The sequence below is a fragment of the Pipistrellus kuhlii genome, unplaced genomic scaffold (genome assembly GCF_014108245.1).
Source record: "Pipistrellus kuhlii isolate mPipKuh1 unplaced genomic scaffold, mPipKuh1.p scaffold_m20_p_12, whole genome shotgun sequence".
NCBI classification, from domain to species: Eukaryota; Metazoa; Chordata; class Mammalia; order Chiroptera; family Vespertilionidae; genus Pipistrellus; species Pipistrellus kuhlii.
Window position 1 is genome coordinate 33,276,062 of NW_023425427.1, and position 15,251 is coordinate 33,291,312.

Here is a 15,251-nt window from a genome sequence, read left to right on the forward strand (position 1 = left end):
TTATTGGGGCATCTATGGGAGTGGGCAAAAGTAGGTCTACGGCTCTTTGTACGGAAAACAATGCAATAAGGAGTAATACGAGAATAAATTGTTTTGTGTGTTCACAACTGTAAACCTACTTTTGCACCCCCTGTGTGTTCTTGTATATTCATGGAGGCGATGGGGATTCATTCCTTTAGAATCACACCTCCTAGGTCTTCCTGAAGAATTCACTCAAGGGCCATTACAGGAAAAAGCAGTGCTCCACAGCCTGCTGTGACCCACCCCTTTGACACTCACCCCTTTGACAAAGGGACGCCTGGGGTTTTCCGCTCATGTGTACTAGTAGAAGCATTTGATTTTGTTCGCCTGCAAAAGCTTTATGCTTTCGGGTTGGGTCACAATCCAGCCAAAATCTTGGAAGCATCTTTTTACCTTTATGAAGCAGAGGCCCAGGGTAAGAGCAGGGGACCGAGCTGCCAGCGGGAGGGAAGGTAGGTCCTCACCTTTTGGAAGGAGGGCGTCCTCTGAGGGACGCCACGGTCTACAAGTTGAGGTGAAGGAAGTTGGCCGAGTAGCTGACCGAGGACGCAGCAGTCCTTCAGCTGTCACGTTAGACAGATGAACAGTGAGAATACCATACCGGTACCTGCTGTTAGGAAATGCTAAGTGAGAAAGAGAGAAGCATCTAGATGTCCTGAGTCACTATTTCTGAAAAGTCAAGTGACAGATGATCTAACTTCTCAAATGTCTCCTCAAAACGCTTAACTAGACAAGCAAACAGGTGATACTCTATGAACCCCATGTCCTGCTGAGCACCTCTGATGTGCAGTAATAAGTTCAATGATAGGATTCCGAATAGAAGCTATAGATTCTGATCGTTGCAAGATATTAAAAATTTCATAGAATCATTCTGTGTATTTGGTTTTGTACGGTAGAGTGAAAAGGTGCTAATTGGTGAAATGGGATGTTCATGCTGATATAAATAAGGGTGGGGCACAGGCCCCTTGGCATTGCTCTGGGAAAAATCAGATTAGACTTTTGACTTACAGCATGTTTTCAAAGAAGGTAACCCAATAAAAGGTATTTGAGACCTACTTTATTTATGGATGATGATATGCTTCCATGGTACAATAATAGGTTGTAATTCTTTTTTAAAAAAAAAATAAGACTACATTTTTAATGTTTATTTTTGCTCTGGCATATAGTTAATGCCTTTTTAAAAACCTCATTGAAGTTTTCTGCTTTTAAAATGTGATATCCTATGTGGGTTTTTTGGTGTGTTTTTTCAGTAACGTTGTCATAACAAGTATTTATTCTTTAAGGCACATAATTTCAAAACACATAATTATGGACTCTATACATATAAAATTATATATACACATACATGTATATAATTATGTGTGTGCATAGACACGTGTAAAATATCTATCCATAAGATATATATGCATCTACATTTGTAGTTGAGTGGATTACCAAAAGCAAAACCATGCTTCCCAGCATGATTGTACTGAGGGCTCCAGATAAGCCTCAGTGCTTTTCTCCTTGAGTTGGCCACGCCTCCTCAGTCTCCTTACATCAGGCTTTATCCTTTATCTTGCACTAACTGGACGCAACCTTATTTCTGTTGACAAGTCGGGCACATCGTATACCTACAGTCCTTAACATAACGCTTGGTCGTTTTTACACCCACCTATTGATTCCACTATCAGAAGCAAGTCTGCCCCCTCCGTTCTGTTGTCTTGGAGGTTAGATTTCCAAGCTTGTGGGGAATTACCATCCCTCAGCACCCAGTAAGATTCAGAGAGAGAGCATAGTGAGTCCAGAGTGCAGGTGCAGGTGCTACCTAATTTGGGGTGGTTAGGATGCCGGCGGTCTCTCTGGTTAAGTGTGGTGCTGCTCTGATCTGAGTGCATGTGTACGTGACATGTATTAATTAAATCTCCCAGGAGCATGACCCCGAAAAGTGGCAGCTTGCTTTCACCTACTAGCCTCCAATGCTGATCCAGTTTTAGAGTTGTTCCCTCATGATTTCCTGGGTTGGATTCCTTTAGGACTGCAATAACTTTTCTGTAAAATTCTCCCAACTCCATGTGGTCTTCCAAACCATGACATTGTTTTTTTAGGCAAGGTAGCCACGATTTTACATTCATTAAATAAAACCTGTCTCAACTTTAATTAAAATCTCTTTGTCAGAAGTAGCTATTGGAAATGCTTGTCGATAGATTAGGGGTCAGATAAAAAGGAAAACCATAAAGCAGCAAAAACAACAAAAAAAGATAAGCTCACCCAATATCATATTTTCTTGGTTTGGGCTTGTTGGAAAGCCATAATATTTTAAAGGAGTCGGTTTCCCAGGTGGCATTTCAGCCTGCACTCTTCCATCTATACCTAAGCTATCATCAGAAGCTGATGCAGATGTAGTGTTGATAAGGTGTGCAGTCATCATTTTAGAATCACAGGAGTATAGACATGAAACTGTCGCCACTGGGTGTGTGGAGATGACGGGAGAAATACTGGTTCCTGTCGCGCTGGCCTCTGCGGAGAGAAGCGGTGCCTGCCCACCAGCACCAGGAGATTCCGTTCGGTGCAGTGGGTTCCTTTACATTTTTATTTCAGGTTACGCTTTGCCCCCTCCCCCCACCTTATGTCTTATCAGGGTCACGTTTCTCACTTTGTGGTAGATCACTGTATAAAGCAGATCTGAAATGACAGGCCATGGGTGGAATCCTTTTTTGGAGGAGGGCAGTGGGCATCCCTTTTGTGATGGGAAGCAATTTATACGTAGGCCTCAAATTGTGTAAAATGACATAAAGGAAAATACTTTGGGGGTAGGGTAAGCATTTCAACTGAAAAGGAGCACCTTCTGCAAACCACTATACAATTAGTCCATTGTTCTGTACTTAAAAAAAATTACATAACTTTCCAGCACTGGTGGGAGGGGGAGGAGCACTTGAAAGGTATATTGAAAAGGCCTTTGCTCAGCTTAAGTTGATAAAGAAATGCCAAGAATTCAAACTACCAGGCAGCTGCACTTCCACTTCTTTATTATCCCCCCCACACACCCCCCATTTATTATATTTGAGGGAAAAATACATTGACTGCAGCGATTCCCTAGCGAGTGGTCACAGCGACTCGGTGCGTCCTGTCGGTTATGTGCTCCGGGACCGCCTGGCATCTCCTCCTGCCCGCCAGTTCCTCGGGAAGGGCAGGGGCAGGGCTGACTGCAAGGAAAACGCTCCCACCCAGTGTGTGGAAGGCGGAGGAATTAAGTTCTGAGCAGTGAGGCACCGAGAGCTAGTTACTGGGGAGAATTCCTTTCATTTTTATGGAAGAATTTCTTTTAATTTTTATGGGAGAATTTCTTTCATTTTTTTTTTTTTTCAATCCTGGATGGATAATGAGGTACTTGAAGAGGGAAAAAGGATAGAGACCTTCCAGCCACGGAGTGAGAGATGGGTCAGTTCTGGAAACCTAAGTAGGGTGTGTGTGTGTGTGTGTGTGGCCATGGTTCTTGGAGGTACACAGGGGAGGGGAGAGGCTGTATCCTGGCCGGGTTCACACAGGGGAGCCGAGAAGGCAGCCAGCCACAGGAAGACTTCCTTCCACAGCCCGGGTCCTCCAGTGGCCGGTGTGCTCTGCCCTCAGGAAGGGGGAAAAGGAAGTGGGCTAGGAATGTTTTGAAACAGAATAAATTTGTCTCGTTTTACACTGTTGGCCCCATGTCTCAGAACATTCAGTTCCCTCTCTTAGGAGCACATGTAACTCCGGACTCGTCTCCTTATAAGGTCCAGAATTTCTGTGACCTGACTGAGGACTGAGTCATCAGACCAAGACCACTGAGCCATTTTGGTTCTGTTAGAGCTTTCTCGCACCCGTGGTGCCAAACACTCAGTGGCAGAGCTGAAGTGAAGAGGGTGCCCATCACGGGGGACAAAGCAAAGATGTGCTCCTAGTGTGTCACCAGAAAAATGACACCTTCTGTTGGCAACGTAGAAAATGACACTGACGATGTCATTGAGGGTCAGGTGTTAAATCCAAGATTGCAAAGAGGTCTGACTTCTTTATTGTTGCTAGGTTACGAGAATGCTAATCGTAATAGAAATAGAAAAATTCTACAGTATCTATAAATCGCCTTTCAGATATTCCTTTTCAAATAGGTAAAATGTTTCTCTATATAAAATCTCAGAATGGTAGAAAGAGAATAGACCAGAAAGTGTGGCTGTGTGTTGAGGGCGATAGTACATAAAATGGGTTTTGCCACATACTGTGCGGTGTAGCTTGTGGAGGTACAAATGCATTTCTCAGCCCAGGAAGGTGGGGAGGGGGTGCGTAGGAGTGACTGCGAGTGTGTGTGAGAGAGAATACCTTGATATTCTTACCACAAGAATCTAAGAATTCAATTCCCTATTCCACTATAGTCTCCTTAAGCCTCTTTGTGTGCTCCTGATTTTAGTATTCATGAAGCCCATATATGCATTAAAAAAATAAAACGGTGACCTAGTAAAACAAAAACTCGCCCATCCCTTTGACAGAAGATTTTCAGCTAATTTATGCAGGCCCCTTTGCACTTCAGCATTTTCCCCCACAGGTTGCTAGGCAACCGTCTGAGTTACTGCGCATGCCTTTTTTATGATAACTGTCATTACGATTATTTTTTAATTATACAACTGGGACTATGGATTAAAACGGTACATTGTCACTCATTCTTTGCTGCTGCTTTTAGCATTCTGGCACATTGCTAAAATCGCCTCAGAAATTGACATGGCAGTGATTTACGGGTTTTTTTGTGTGTGTGTGTGTTTTTTTTTAATATATTTCTGGCTTCACAAAGGAAAGCAAGATGGCATCACAAGAAAAGCGAGGCTATTGTGAAAAATGGCTATACCATATCTTACCAGCTGTTACTGATCTGGATAAGCCACGTCCGATAGTAGGCTTGTGAATCTAAATGACGTACATTTTGTTCTTTTAACCATGTCTGTGTCTCATATTAAATGACGTCAGAAGCTTATATGTCCCTTTATAGTCTTTTTCTCAAAAATTACAAAATGCTAAGCATTTGTTGCTTAATCTGCTTACAAATAATAAAACTACCGTGCATTTGGGGGAGGGCACAGCACTCATTCCGGCAGCGTTGGCGTCCACACTTGCTGATATGGTTGCCCTTTTCTGCCCAAATTGCTCCATACCACACAGAAGTGCAGTTAGGCGAGATGAAGGGGTTCCTCTGGCGAATAGCAATAAAGATGTAAAGTGCTCTAAAAAGAACAGGACTGAAAAGGTAGACGTCCCTAGGTGCACATACAAAAGCACTTCCTTTGCCGTTCCGGAGTATGTTCAAACCTATTTTCTTAATATGAAATGAATTTGAAGACAAAGGAATATGGAAATAAAGTCTGGCGTGTGTGTGTGTGTGTGTGTGTGTTTTATCAACTCAATTATTATTCACTTAAAAAAAATGTTGGTTGAAAGGGGCATTTTAAACTTTCCCATCAAAACGAAGAGAGAATTGCTATGCTGGGTGTGTGGCAGAAGTTGGGACTGAGTGGCACTTCCGTGTGATTCTGAAGTTCGCAGGAGAGACCTCCGTCTCCCGTAGAGTTGGGGGGTTTTCCTTGGCAGAAGGAGGCCCCATCTATGTGCGTGGGATGGCGGTGTGCTTTTCTGACACTTTGTGAAATGAAATAACAAGGGAGCCTTTCCTCAGGAGTGCGTGCTCTGTTATGTGTCTGTTTGTTTTCCCCACCCTACAGTTCAGGGCGACAGCTCAGTGAAGTCTTCATTCAGTTACCTTCAAGGAAAGAATTGCCAGAATACTATGAATTAATTAGGAAGCCGGTGGATTTCAAAAAAATAAAGGTAGATAAATTTTTTTTTTTTTACAAACTTTTTTTTTTGTTTTTTAATAAAGAAGTAAATTCATTGAAATGATGATAGGACGTGAGCGGCGGCATCTTGTCTGATTGCCACTGACACCCATCCAGGGCCTTGTGCCTTCACATGCCTGTTGTTTAAACATCTTGCTGGGAGCTCGGTTTCATTGTATTGCATTTTATTGAAGAAGTTTCAGACTCTGCAGACCCATTGCTCTTTCCGCTTCCCACCCCTCCTTCTCTCCCCCCCTCTCCCTCCCCTAAGAAGGCACGTGGGTGGGAGGGCGGGCTCTCTGGACCGCACCCCAGGCAGAAGGGACCTGCAGTGAATGCAGAAAAGACAAAGGGAAAATTGGGTTTTGTGAAGCAAGTAGTAACTTGTATTTTTCTCTCCCTCCTCTTTTCCTCCGTTTTATCGCAAATATTCCATCAGGAAAGGATTCGGAACCACAAGTACCGGAGCCTGGGCGACCTGGAGAAGGACGTCATGCTGCTCTGCCACAACGCGCAGACCTTCAACCTGGAGGGCTCCCAGGTCCGTGCGCGCCGCCCGCAGCACTCCCCGCCCCCCCTCCCCGCGTGCCTTTAAGTAAAGCGTGGCCTTCTCTACATTGGCACCGCTGCTACTCCCCTGGCAGAAGGAAAATGAAAAAGCAAAAGCCTGAATTCCATGCCACCTGCGTACGCAAATTGAGGCTTTGGCGTTTTCAGAGCCAGGCCAGCTCTTCTGTACCACAGCTGCTCCAGCTCCTGCTCAGGCTTCGCTCTCATTAGAGAGGAAGTCCAGTCGGTCACTCCATGTCATGCTTGCAGCAGGAGGTCCAGCCTGCGCTTCTACAGATTGTGCATTTGATTCCTTTTTTCTGATTGTAACCTTGCACGGGGAGTTGAAATTACTATGATTTAAAACCAAGAATACTCACACACACACACACACACACACACACTTTGCCATAATTGCTTACCAGAATTTCCTTTTCTTCAGGCCATTTGCAATTCTCTTTACTTTTCCATCCACAGTGAGCAAGCTTAACAGTATAGAAGGGACAGTGAATTTATGAAAGATAATTAGGGGGAGGACACTTTCACTTTAATTCCACTTCAGTTCCTCTCACCTTTTGTGGGAGCCCCTGTTTTCCTGTGTGTTTTTCTGGCCTAATGCTCCTCATACCCGTGAAGAAAGACCAGGAAGAGAGGCCTGTGTGTCTGCCAGCCAGTGCACCGTCAGCCACCACTGAATTCCTTAGGCCGCTTTCCGGGTGTGGCTTCTTGACCTTCCTGTCAGTTCCAGTCACTAATGTGGAGAACACGGGACTCCTCAGACTGTGCCTTGAGCAGGCTGTACGCGTCTCGGTTAGTAGCAGTAAACAGGAGTACTGTTTGGACCAAAACAGGTCCGGAAAGCAAACCTGGTGTGTTCAAGACACTTTTCAAAGACAGCTGAGATGAAAACCAGGACACAGAGGGTAAATACATGAGTCAACCAGGAAGTCTTTCTGTGAGGGACCATTTACAGTCTCCAGATAGGTTTTGGGCCCCACTCGCTGTCTCACCCCTGCCATGGCCTGAGACTGGCTTCCCTGCCAGCCCACCCTGCGTGTGAAGGGATCTTTTTCTGACCACCCTCTTATCCTGTCCATCTACTGCCCACCAAGCTCTGTGGTTCCCTGGGTGCTGTTGAATCCTCCAATACGTTTCATCTCCATGGGCTGTTTTCTGAGGTTGTGCCCTCCCCTAGCTCTTCAGCCTCATTTTCTATGAAGTGAGGAACTAACTGAACAACTTATGGTCTAGTCAGACTGGTCCCTTAAACACCAGCTCCCCGGGTTGTGCACGCAGTTGTGAGACACTGCAGGGAGCCTGTGTACCTCTCCCACCTTCACAAGGTGTGACGTGCTGTGTGCCATAGTCCATTGTCATGGCCCGAAAGTTGACAAAGGGTCAGACCCAGGTGTGTCTTTTTTTTGTTTGTTTTTTTGTTCTTGTCTTACCTTTCTCGCTTGCTCTCCTTTCTCACCTCCAATGGAATCCTCCTCGCCTTTAAGATCTAGCTCATCTGTGATGTCTCCAGCCCAGCGCTGACACCCCAGGCCTGTGTCCTGTTGGGCTGTATTATTGGGGCTCACCACCAGTGGCCGGGTGTGCGGCTCATCTTTACAGTAAAGGTATACAGCCCTAGAGAGCAGCGGTCATTTTTTTCCTTTCTTATTTTTGGCTTCATTTTATCATTTTAACAATTTTTAAGTGTGTAGGCCACTAGTGTTCAGTATACTGTAATTGTCATGCAACAGATCTTCCTCACTCTCGTCTTGTAAAACAGAAAAAACTCTTGTTCCCGTTAAACAAGAGCTCCCCTCTTCCCCCTCCCCCTGGAAACCACCATTCTACTTTCTATGACTTGGAGTATTCTGAGATACCTCCTAGGTGGAATCACTGAGTATTTGTCCGTTTGTAATGGGCTTATTATTTTACTTAGTGTAATGTCCTAGGGTTCATCTATGTTGTAGCATGTGGCAGGATTTTCTTCCTTTTTAAAGCTGAATAATATCCCATGGTGTGCATATACCTCATTTTATCTATTCTTAGTGGACATTTGGTTTGTTTGTACCATTTGGCTATTGTGAATAACGTGCTGTAATGAATATGGGTGTGCAAATCTCTCTACAACTCCTTGCTTCCAATTCTTTCGGCTGTGTACCTGTAAGTGGGATTGCTAGATGTGTGGTTTTAAATTTTTAAAAATTTTTAAATTAAAAATTTTTATATTTTTTTTGGAGGAAAAAAAAACATTTCAGAACTTCATTTTCTCAGCAACTACAGGGCTATGCTAAGGTATTTTTAATACTAAAAATAAAGTATTGATTGGAATAGTATTGACTGGTACTGATAAGCTCAGGAATAAAGAATAGCTTCCATTTCGTTAGGGGGATTGCATTTTAAAGAAGGTTGCTTTGCCACACCATTTGATAGACCAATTCAAATAAAAGTTTTTTAAACTACTTTTGTCAAAAATGTGAGGATTGGTTACAGAAGTCCACCCTTCTCTCCCAGGTGTGCACCTGTACACACAAACACAGAAATACAGACACGTACACACTACAAATATTTCAACTGCGTTTGGACTTTTTTCTCTAAGAACGTGTGTTTGTATTAGACCTGGGCTTTTTCCTGTTTGACTGTCCTGTAGGCAGAAGAGCTGGCACTGTTGTTTCTAGTAAAATCCACGTAAAATGAAGCTGGCATGCTTCAAGAGAAGCAGCGCCCGCTGCGACCGCGAGTCTTGGGCCCTCAGCTTGTCGTTCCTAACAGATGCCGCTCCGCCCCTTTAGATCTATGAAGACTCCATCGTCTTACAGTCGGTGTTTAAGAGCGCGCGGCAGAAAATTGCCAAAGAGGAGGAGAGCGAGGACGACAGCAACGAAGAGGAGGAGGAGGAAGACGAAGAGGAATCGGAGTCGGAAGGTAAGCTCGGGCGTCAGGTTCTTCTACCTCGGTAGAACGTGCTAGAAACACTGACCCTCCGGCCCCTGTGCAGTCTACTGACCTGGGACTCGGGGAGTAACAGGCAGGAGGCACTGACCATAGTGTTGACAGAAAATGTCTATTGCACTGGTTTGCACAACCTCCAGTGAGCATTCGCCACATGCTGAGCATGGGGGTGCGCATTACCTCATTTTCCAGAGGAGAGCGCTGAGCTTGAGCTGGCTTAAGGCGCTCGCTGTCTGAGGCAGCCCGGCAAGGACATGGCAGAACAGAGCCGGAACACAGGTCAGTATGTCTCCAGCTTCTGATTTTTTAGCTCCTGTTTTTCCTACACCTAAGTATTTTGTTCATAAAAGTAGAGCACACTGTTTTATAGCATGTTTTCTCTTTTATTGGGGACATTTTCCCACAGCAATCAGTGTGGTTGTGTTTTTTGTGGTTTTTTTTTTTAACAGCAATTTATATTACCATTTATTAATGAATGTACCAAAATATATTATTCTAAAGAATGCTGTCTTAAACATTCTTACCCATAAATCATTGCAAACATCCGATGCTTACATGTTACTACACAGTTGGAGTCCACTTCCTTGACGGCGGTCTGTTTCCCATATCCAGTATCAGCCTTCCGAGTGATACTGCCTTTTATTTGTTCAACCATTTTCCATTTTATACGGTTCTCCCCCAGTGCTTATCCCTGCACTTGATGAATAAACCCACATTATCTTAGCTAGGTATTTCCTTCTGGAGAGCCAGATTTCTCATCTGTTTTCAAAGAGCTGCCGCCCAGGCCATCTATCACTTTTACTTCTCCAGTCTCTCTCGAGGCTTGGCGTGTTAACTAGCTGTTGCTGTTATTACAAGTTCCCACGAACTCTGTGGCTTAATCAAACAGCTGATGATCTCCTAGCTCTGTCCGTCACAGGCGCGGTGTGGGCAGTCTTTCCTCCTCTGTCATAAACCTCCCATATATAGTTAATTTATTTCTGGGCTTTTATTTCTGGGCTCTCTATTCTGTTCCATTAATTTCTGTGTCACTGTTTTGATTACAGTAACTTTGTCATAGAGTTTGAAGTTAGGGAACGTAGTACCTCCAACTTTGTCCTTCTTTCATAAGATTGCTCTTTGGCTATTGATGGTCTTTTGTGTTTCCATAAACATTTTAGTGTTATTTGTTTTATTTATGTAAAAAATGCCACTGGAAGTTTGATCGGGATTGCACTGAGTCTGTAGATTGCTTGCTCTGGGGAGTATGGACATTCTAATGTTACTCCTTTCCATTTAAAGAGCATGAACTATGCCTCCCTGTATTAGCACCTTCTTCAGTGTGTTACTTTCAGCATATAGGTCCTCCTCCTCCTTGGTTAAACGTATTCCTCCGTGTCGTCATCGTCTTGAGACGCACTAAACACAATATTCTAACAAAACTGGCTTGAATGAGAGATCCACATTCTCAGTGACTTCATCATCATGTCCTAAGAGGGGTGTTCTGTGGAACAGATTTTCTTCATACTTGGGGATACACACCTGTATTTATGCTATAGCCCATTGAACACCTCTAAGTGCTTTTGTTCCCATCCTCCGAATAGCCCTGTGAGCGGGGAAATGGCCACATCCCTGCGGGCTGATTGTATCGGGGTCTAGTAATAATAGATGTCGTTTTTAAACAGTCGTTTAAAATCTTGCTTGGCGTTGACTTGTATTGACATAACCTTCAAACACGTGGTATCTACAGAACGTGTGAAGTGCAATTAACAAGTTTTGCTTGAAAAAGTTTGTGTTTGGTTTGGTTTTTGTTGCAAAACTAGGGCTAAGAAGATGGCGGATGAAGAGCATATTCGGCACTGCATGCTTTACGAGTTCCAATTAGGAAGAAAAGCAAGTGAGGCTGCAAAAAACATCTGTAGTGCCAGAAAATGCCAGCGTTGGTTTGAGAAATTTCGCGAGGGAAATTTTTCGTTAGATGACAAGAGTGGTCGAGGCCGTGTGTCCAATTTTGATCAAGAAGCTCTTCAAGCTCTTTTGGTGCAAAATCCTCAAATTACCCAACAAGAGCTTGCGACAACTTTAAATTGTTCACAAAAAACAATTTCCAATCAATTGCGTGCACTTGGCAAAGTCCAAAAGTATGGAAAATGGGTTCCTCACGAGTTGACCGACAACAACCGTAATCAAAGAGTCACAATTTGCAGTTCGCTCCTCTCTCGTCAAAACCGTTTGCCGTTTTTAGAGCAAATTGTTATCGGAGATGAAGAATGGGTGCTGTATGTTAATTTGAAAAGGCGGCCTCAATGGTTGGACAAAAATGAGGCTCCGCAGCCCACGCCAAAACCTGACTTGCATGCGAAAAAAGTGATGTTGTGTGTTTGGTGGAATTTTAAAGGAATTCTTCATTATGAACTTTTACCATCTAACCAAACCATTACAAGTGCAGTGTATAGTGCCCAATTGGAAAGGTTAGCCCAAGCTTTAAGAGAAAAAGAACCCGCGCTGACTAATCGGAAGGGCGTAATTCTTCACCACGATAACGCACGACCGCATACTGCAAGAATCACTGCTGAAAAACTGCGCCAGTTGGAATGGGAAGTTCTCCCTCAACCTGCATATTCTCCTGATATTGCCCCTTCCGATTACCATTTGTTTCGTTCTTTGCAAAACTTTCTTCTTGGAAAAAAATTTAATAATGAAGAATGCCTCAAAAATGCATTGACCGAATTTTTTGCATCAAAATCACAAGAATTTTACAACAGAGGGATTAAAATGCTTCCTGAGCGTTGGGCACAAGTAGTAGAAAACAACAGCAACTATATTGTTGATTTCATTTTATTGTATTGTTTAAATAAATTAGATTTAAAAAGTATTAGAAAACGACATTAATTATTACTAGACCTAATAGATGACCATTGATAGAAGCTTGCCATTGTTAGAAGCTTGCCATATGAATGTGCACCAGACTGCCCCCAAATTCTGCTAAGATCTGCCAGCAACGGGCTTCATGGCACTTAATTTCTAGAGGGAAAAAGCTGGGAACTTTAGCACCCATCCCTAGGGGACTGGTTAAAAATCACAGTGTACACATAAGGTGGACATTTTCCAGGTTGGTCCATAGAAATGCCCCATGGCTGTGAGGAAGAAAGCACGGTGTGGAAATGAGCATACAACCACCCCCTTGGGACAGGGTATAAAGGGTGTGTGTGTACACACACGGGTGGCTGTATGCGCAGGGATGGATGTGAAATTCTTTTTCTGGCAATAATCACCAGAACGAGAACAGTAGGTAGAGAGATGGGGGAAGGGAGCTTTCATATTCACTTGCTTGAGCGTTTTGTTTTTACTTTCCATTTTGAACTTTTCTATGCTGTCAAAGGAAATTCAAATAGTTGGATTTTCTTTCTTAAATGTCAAAGTTCTCTGTCTACACCACCCCCTCCACAAAGTTGAAGGTCCTCTGCCTGTCCCGGGTCCCTCCTGTGACCTGTGTACCCTCAAGGTCTGTGGTGTGTGCGCTGAGGCGTGTTTGCAAGTGGAAGGGGTGCGAACTAGACAGGATGACAGAAACCAGGTAGAAACTACGAGTGACCTGGACACTCCTGCACAAAGGAGTTCCCTGCGACTCCTCATTGCTGTTTCTTTTGTTTCCACTGCAGCAAAGTCTGTTAAGGTGAAGATCAAGCTCAATAAAAAAGACGAGAAAGGTCGGGACAAGGGAAAAGGCAAGAAAAGGCCAAATCGAGGAAAAGCCAAACCTGTGGTGAGCGACTTCGACAGCGACGAGGAGCAGGATGAGAACGTAAGTGGAGCTGGGGCCGCGGCCTCTCCGCTTTGGGCTCCTCTGACGCTCCCCTGTCCTTCCCGGCCTCCTCTCTTTATTACCTGGAAATGAAAACGTCAGGATTGGGTGAGATTTCATTTCTGATGGATGTGCACGGCACTGCCTGCTTACAGAACGAGGAATTTGGGTCTTTGTTTATTGCTTTTTTAATAGTCTTCAAAAATGAAAAACGCTAAATCAAGTTTCCTTCCTTCCTTTCTTCTCTTCCCACTGCTTACTTACAGATAGAGTTTTCTCCAGGGCCAGTTAACATTTTACCTCCTAACCCTCAGCATCATGCCTGGGCAATGTATAGATGGAATAAGGATTAGGTGAAAGAGTAAGAAAAAAAGTTAGGATGTCAGAGTGCTGGGTTTGAGTTGCTTTTTAAAACACTGCAAAAAAAAAAAAAAAAAAATCCAAACAGGTGAATTTTTAAGTATCTAGAAAGTGTTATTGTTAATAATTTTAAAATTCAGACAGCATTTACAGAGCCTGAAAATAAGGACCTTTCTATGTGGAACTACCACACATCCAAAACGGAAGCCATCCCCGCACCCCACATTTCAAATTTAATTTAACAAATCAATTTGCAATTAATATAATAAAAATAAATGCATTACAGTTCAGGTGTTCTTGAATATTTTCACCTGAAAATGCTCGGGAAAGATAATTTTAAAGTTGGACAGGGCTGCCACTTAGGGAAAACATTTTTTTTTTTTTTTTTATGGACGCGCTGGTGTGTGGGGAAGGTCCGCTGCTTGCGTCTACAGACGCTTAAGGCGTGCAGTGGGCTAATGCTTCCGTTAGCACCGTGAGCTAGATGCTACATAAATCCTTGTTTAGGTTATGTGTTTCGCTCCAGTTGAGGTAAGTAGATGGCAGAGCCTGAATTCAGGTGCAAATAGCTGGACTCTCTGGGCGGCCAGGGGGCAGGGACTTCTCAGAGCTCGGCACGCTTTGCAGAGGGCCTCAGGTTCCCACCCTGACTGCTTTCTCTCTGGAACATTCATTTTCCATTCCATTTAGAATACTGTGCTTCCTTCCGTAGATACACCAGGGAGTAGACAGCAAATGCGTGGTACTTTTTCCTCCCGTGAATGTTCTAAAACATAACCTTGCAGGCCACAGCGGGAGAGGGAGAGACTGGCACAGAGGGCGGGTGTCGTGTTAGTCTTTCAGCATCGAGGCCTCCGTGGGGTGTTCTCATCCTCCCATGGAACAGAGAGGCGTGGGCATTAGCTTTCCGACACGTCATTCCTTTTCCCCACGTGATGGGTTCTGTCTTCTTTTCCTTGTTTTAACTTCGTTCCATTTTACCTTCCTTTGTCTCAGGAACAGTCAGAAGCAAGCGGGACTGATGACGAGTGATGGATACGGACCTTGTCCCAACAAATTCCTTCCTCCCCTCTCACTTCTACCCAGTGAGTTCGTTTGTGGTATGGGCGCTGGGCTGTTTCTATATCATCCTCATCACCTACACACTAGCTTTAGGATAGTGCCAGACAAACATATGCTATCATGGTGTAAAAAAAAACGCGCACACAAATATTTGTAACATATTGTGACCAAACGGGCCTCAAAGATTAAAACCAACAAAATAAAAGCTTTTGATGGAAAATATGTGGGTGGATAGTATATTTCTATGGGTGGGTCTAATTTGGTAATGGTCTGATGGTGCCTGGTTTTATCACCTGCTCCGATGAGAAGATTTTTGTCTTTTTGTAGCACTGATAACCAGGAGAAGTCATTCAAAGTCACTGGTTATTTTATTTTTCATCAGGCAATTTTCACGATTTTTATTTGTTTGGTTTTTTTTTTTTTTTTTTTTTTTTTTTTTTTTTTTTTTTTTTTTTTTTTTTTTTTTTTTACACTGTGGTACATATAAGCAATTTTAATAGGTGATTAATGTACAGTAGTTAGACTTCACCTGCATAGACATTTTTCCATTTTATGCTCTATGATATGACCTAAAAAATAAAACTGCTTTTTGAATTGTATAAGATTTACGTCTACTGTAAACATTGTTTTTTTTTTTTTTTTTTTTGCTCTTGATTTAAAAGGTTCTGTTGAAATGCTATTGAATATTGCAGTCTATATAG

General features: G+C 43.4%; 1 protein-coding gene across 8 annotated transcripts in view; it reads left to right on the forward strand.

Moving 5' to 3' along the window:
- Positions 1 to 14,770, forward strand: part of SMARCA2 (SWI/SNF related, matrix associated, actin dependent regulator of chromatin, subfamily a, member 2) — a 169,228-nt gene extending 154,458 nt beyond the window's left edge. For 6 of the 8 annotated variants that reach the window (XM_036433911.2, XM_036433913.2, XM_045580153.1 and 3 more), the window contains 5 exons: positions 5,736 to 5,841; positions 6,289 to 6,390; positions 9,185 to 9,317; positions 12,986 to 13,128; positions 14,485 to 14,770. In XM_036433911.2, the coding sequence (XP_036289804.1) occupies positions 5,736 to 5,841; positions 6,289 to 6,390; positions 9,185 to 9,317; positions 12,986 to 13,128; positions 14,485 to 14,520 (520 nt within the window). In that variant the 3' untranslated portion in view covers positions 14,521 to 14,770. The remainder of the gene's footprint in view (positions 1 to 5,735; positions 5,842 to 6,288; positions 6,391 to 9,184; positions 9,318 to 12,985; positions 13,129 to 14,484) is intronic. The other 2 variants (XR_006741294.1, XR_004987180.2) reach the window with 1 other exon arrangement.
- Positions 14,771 to 15,251: the final 481 nt, after the last annotated feature.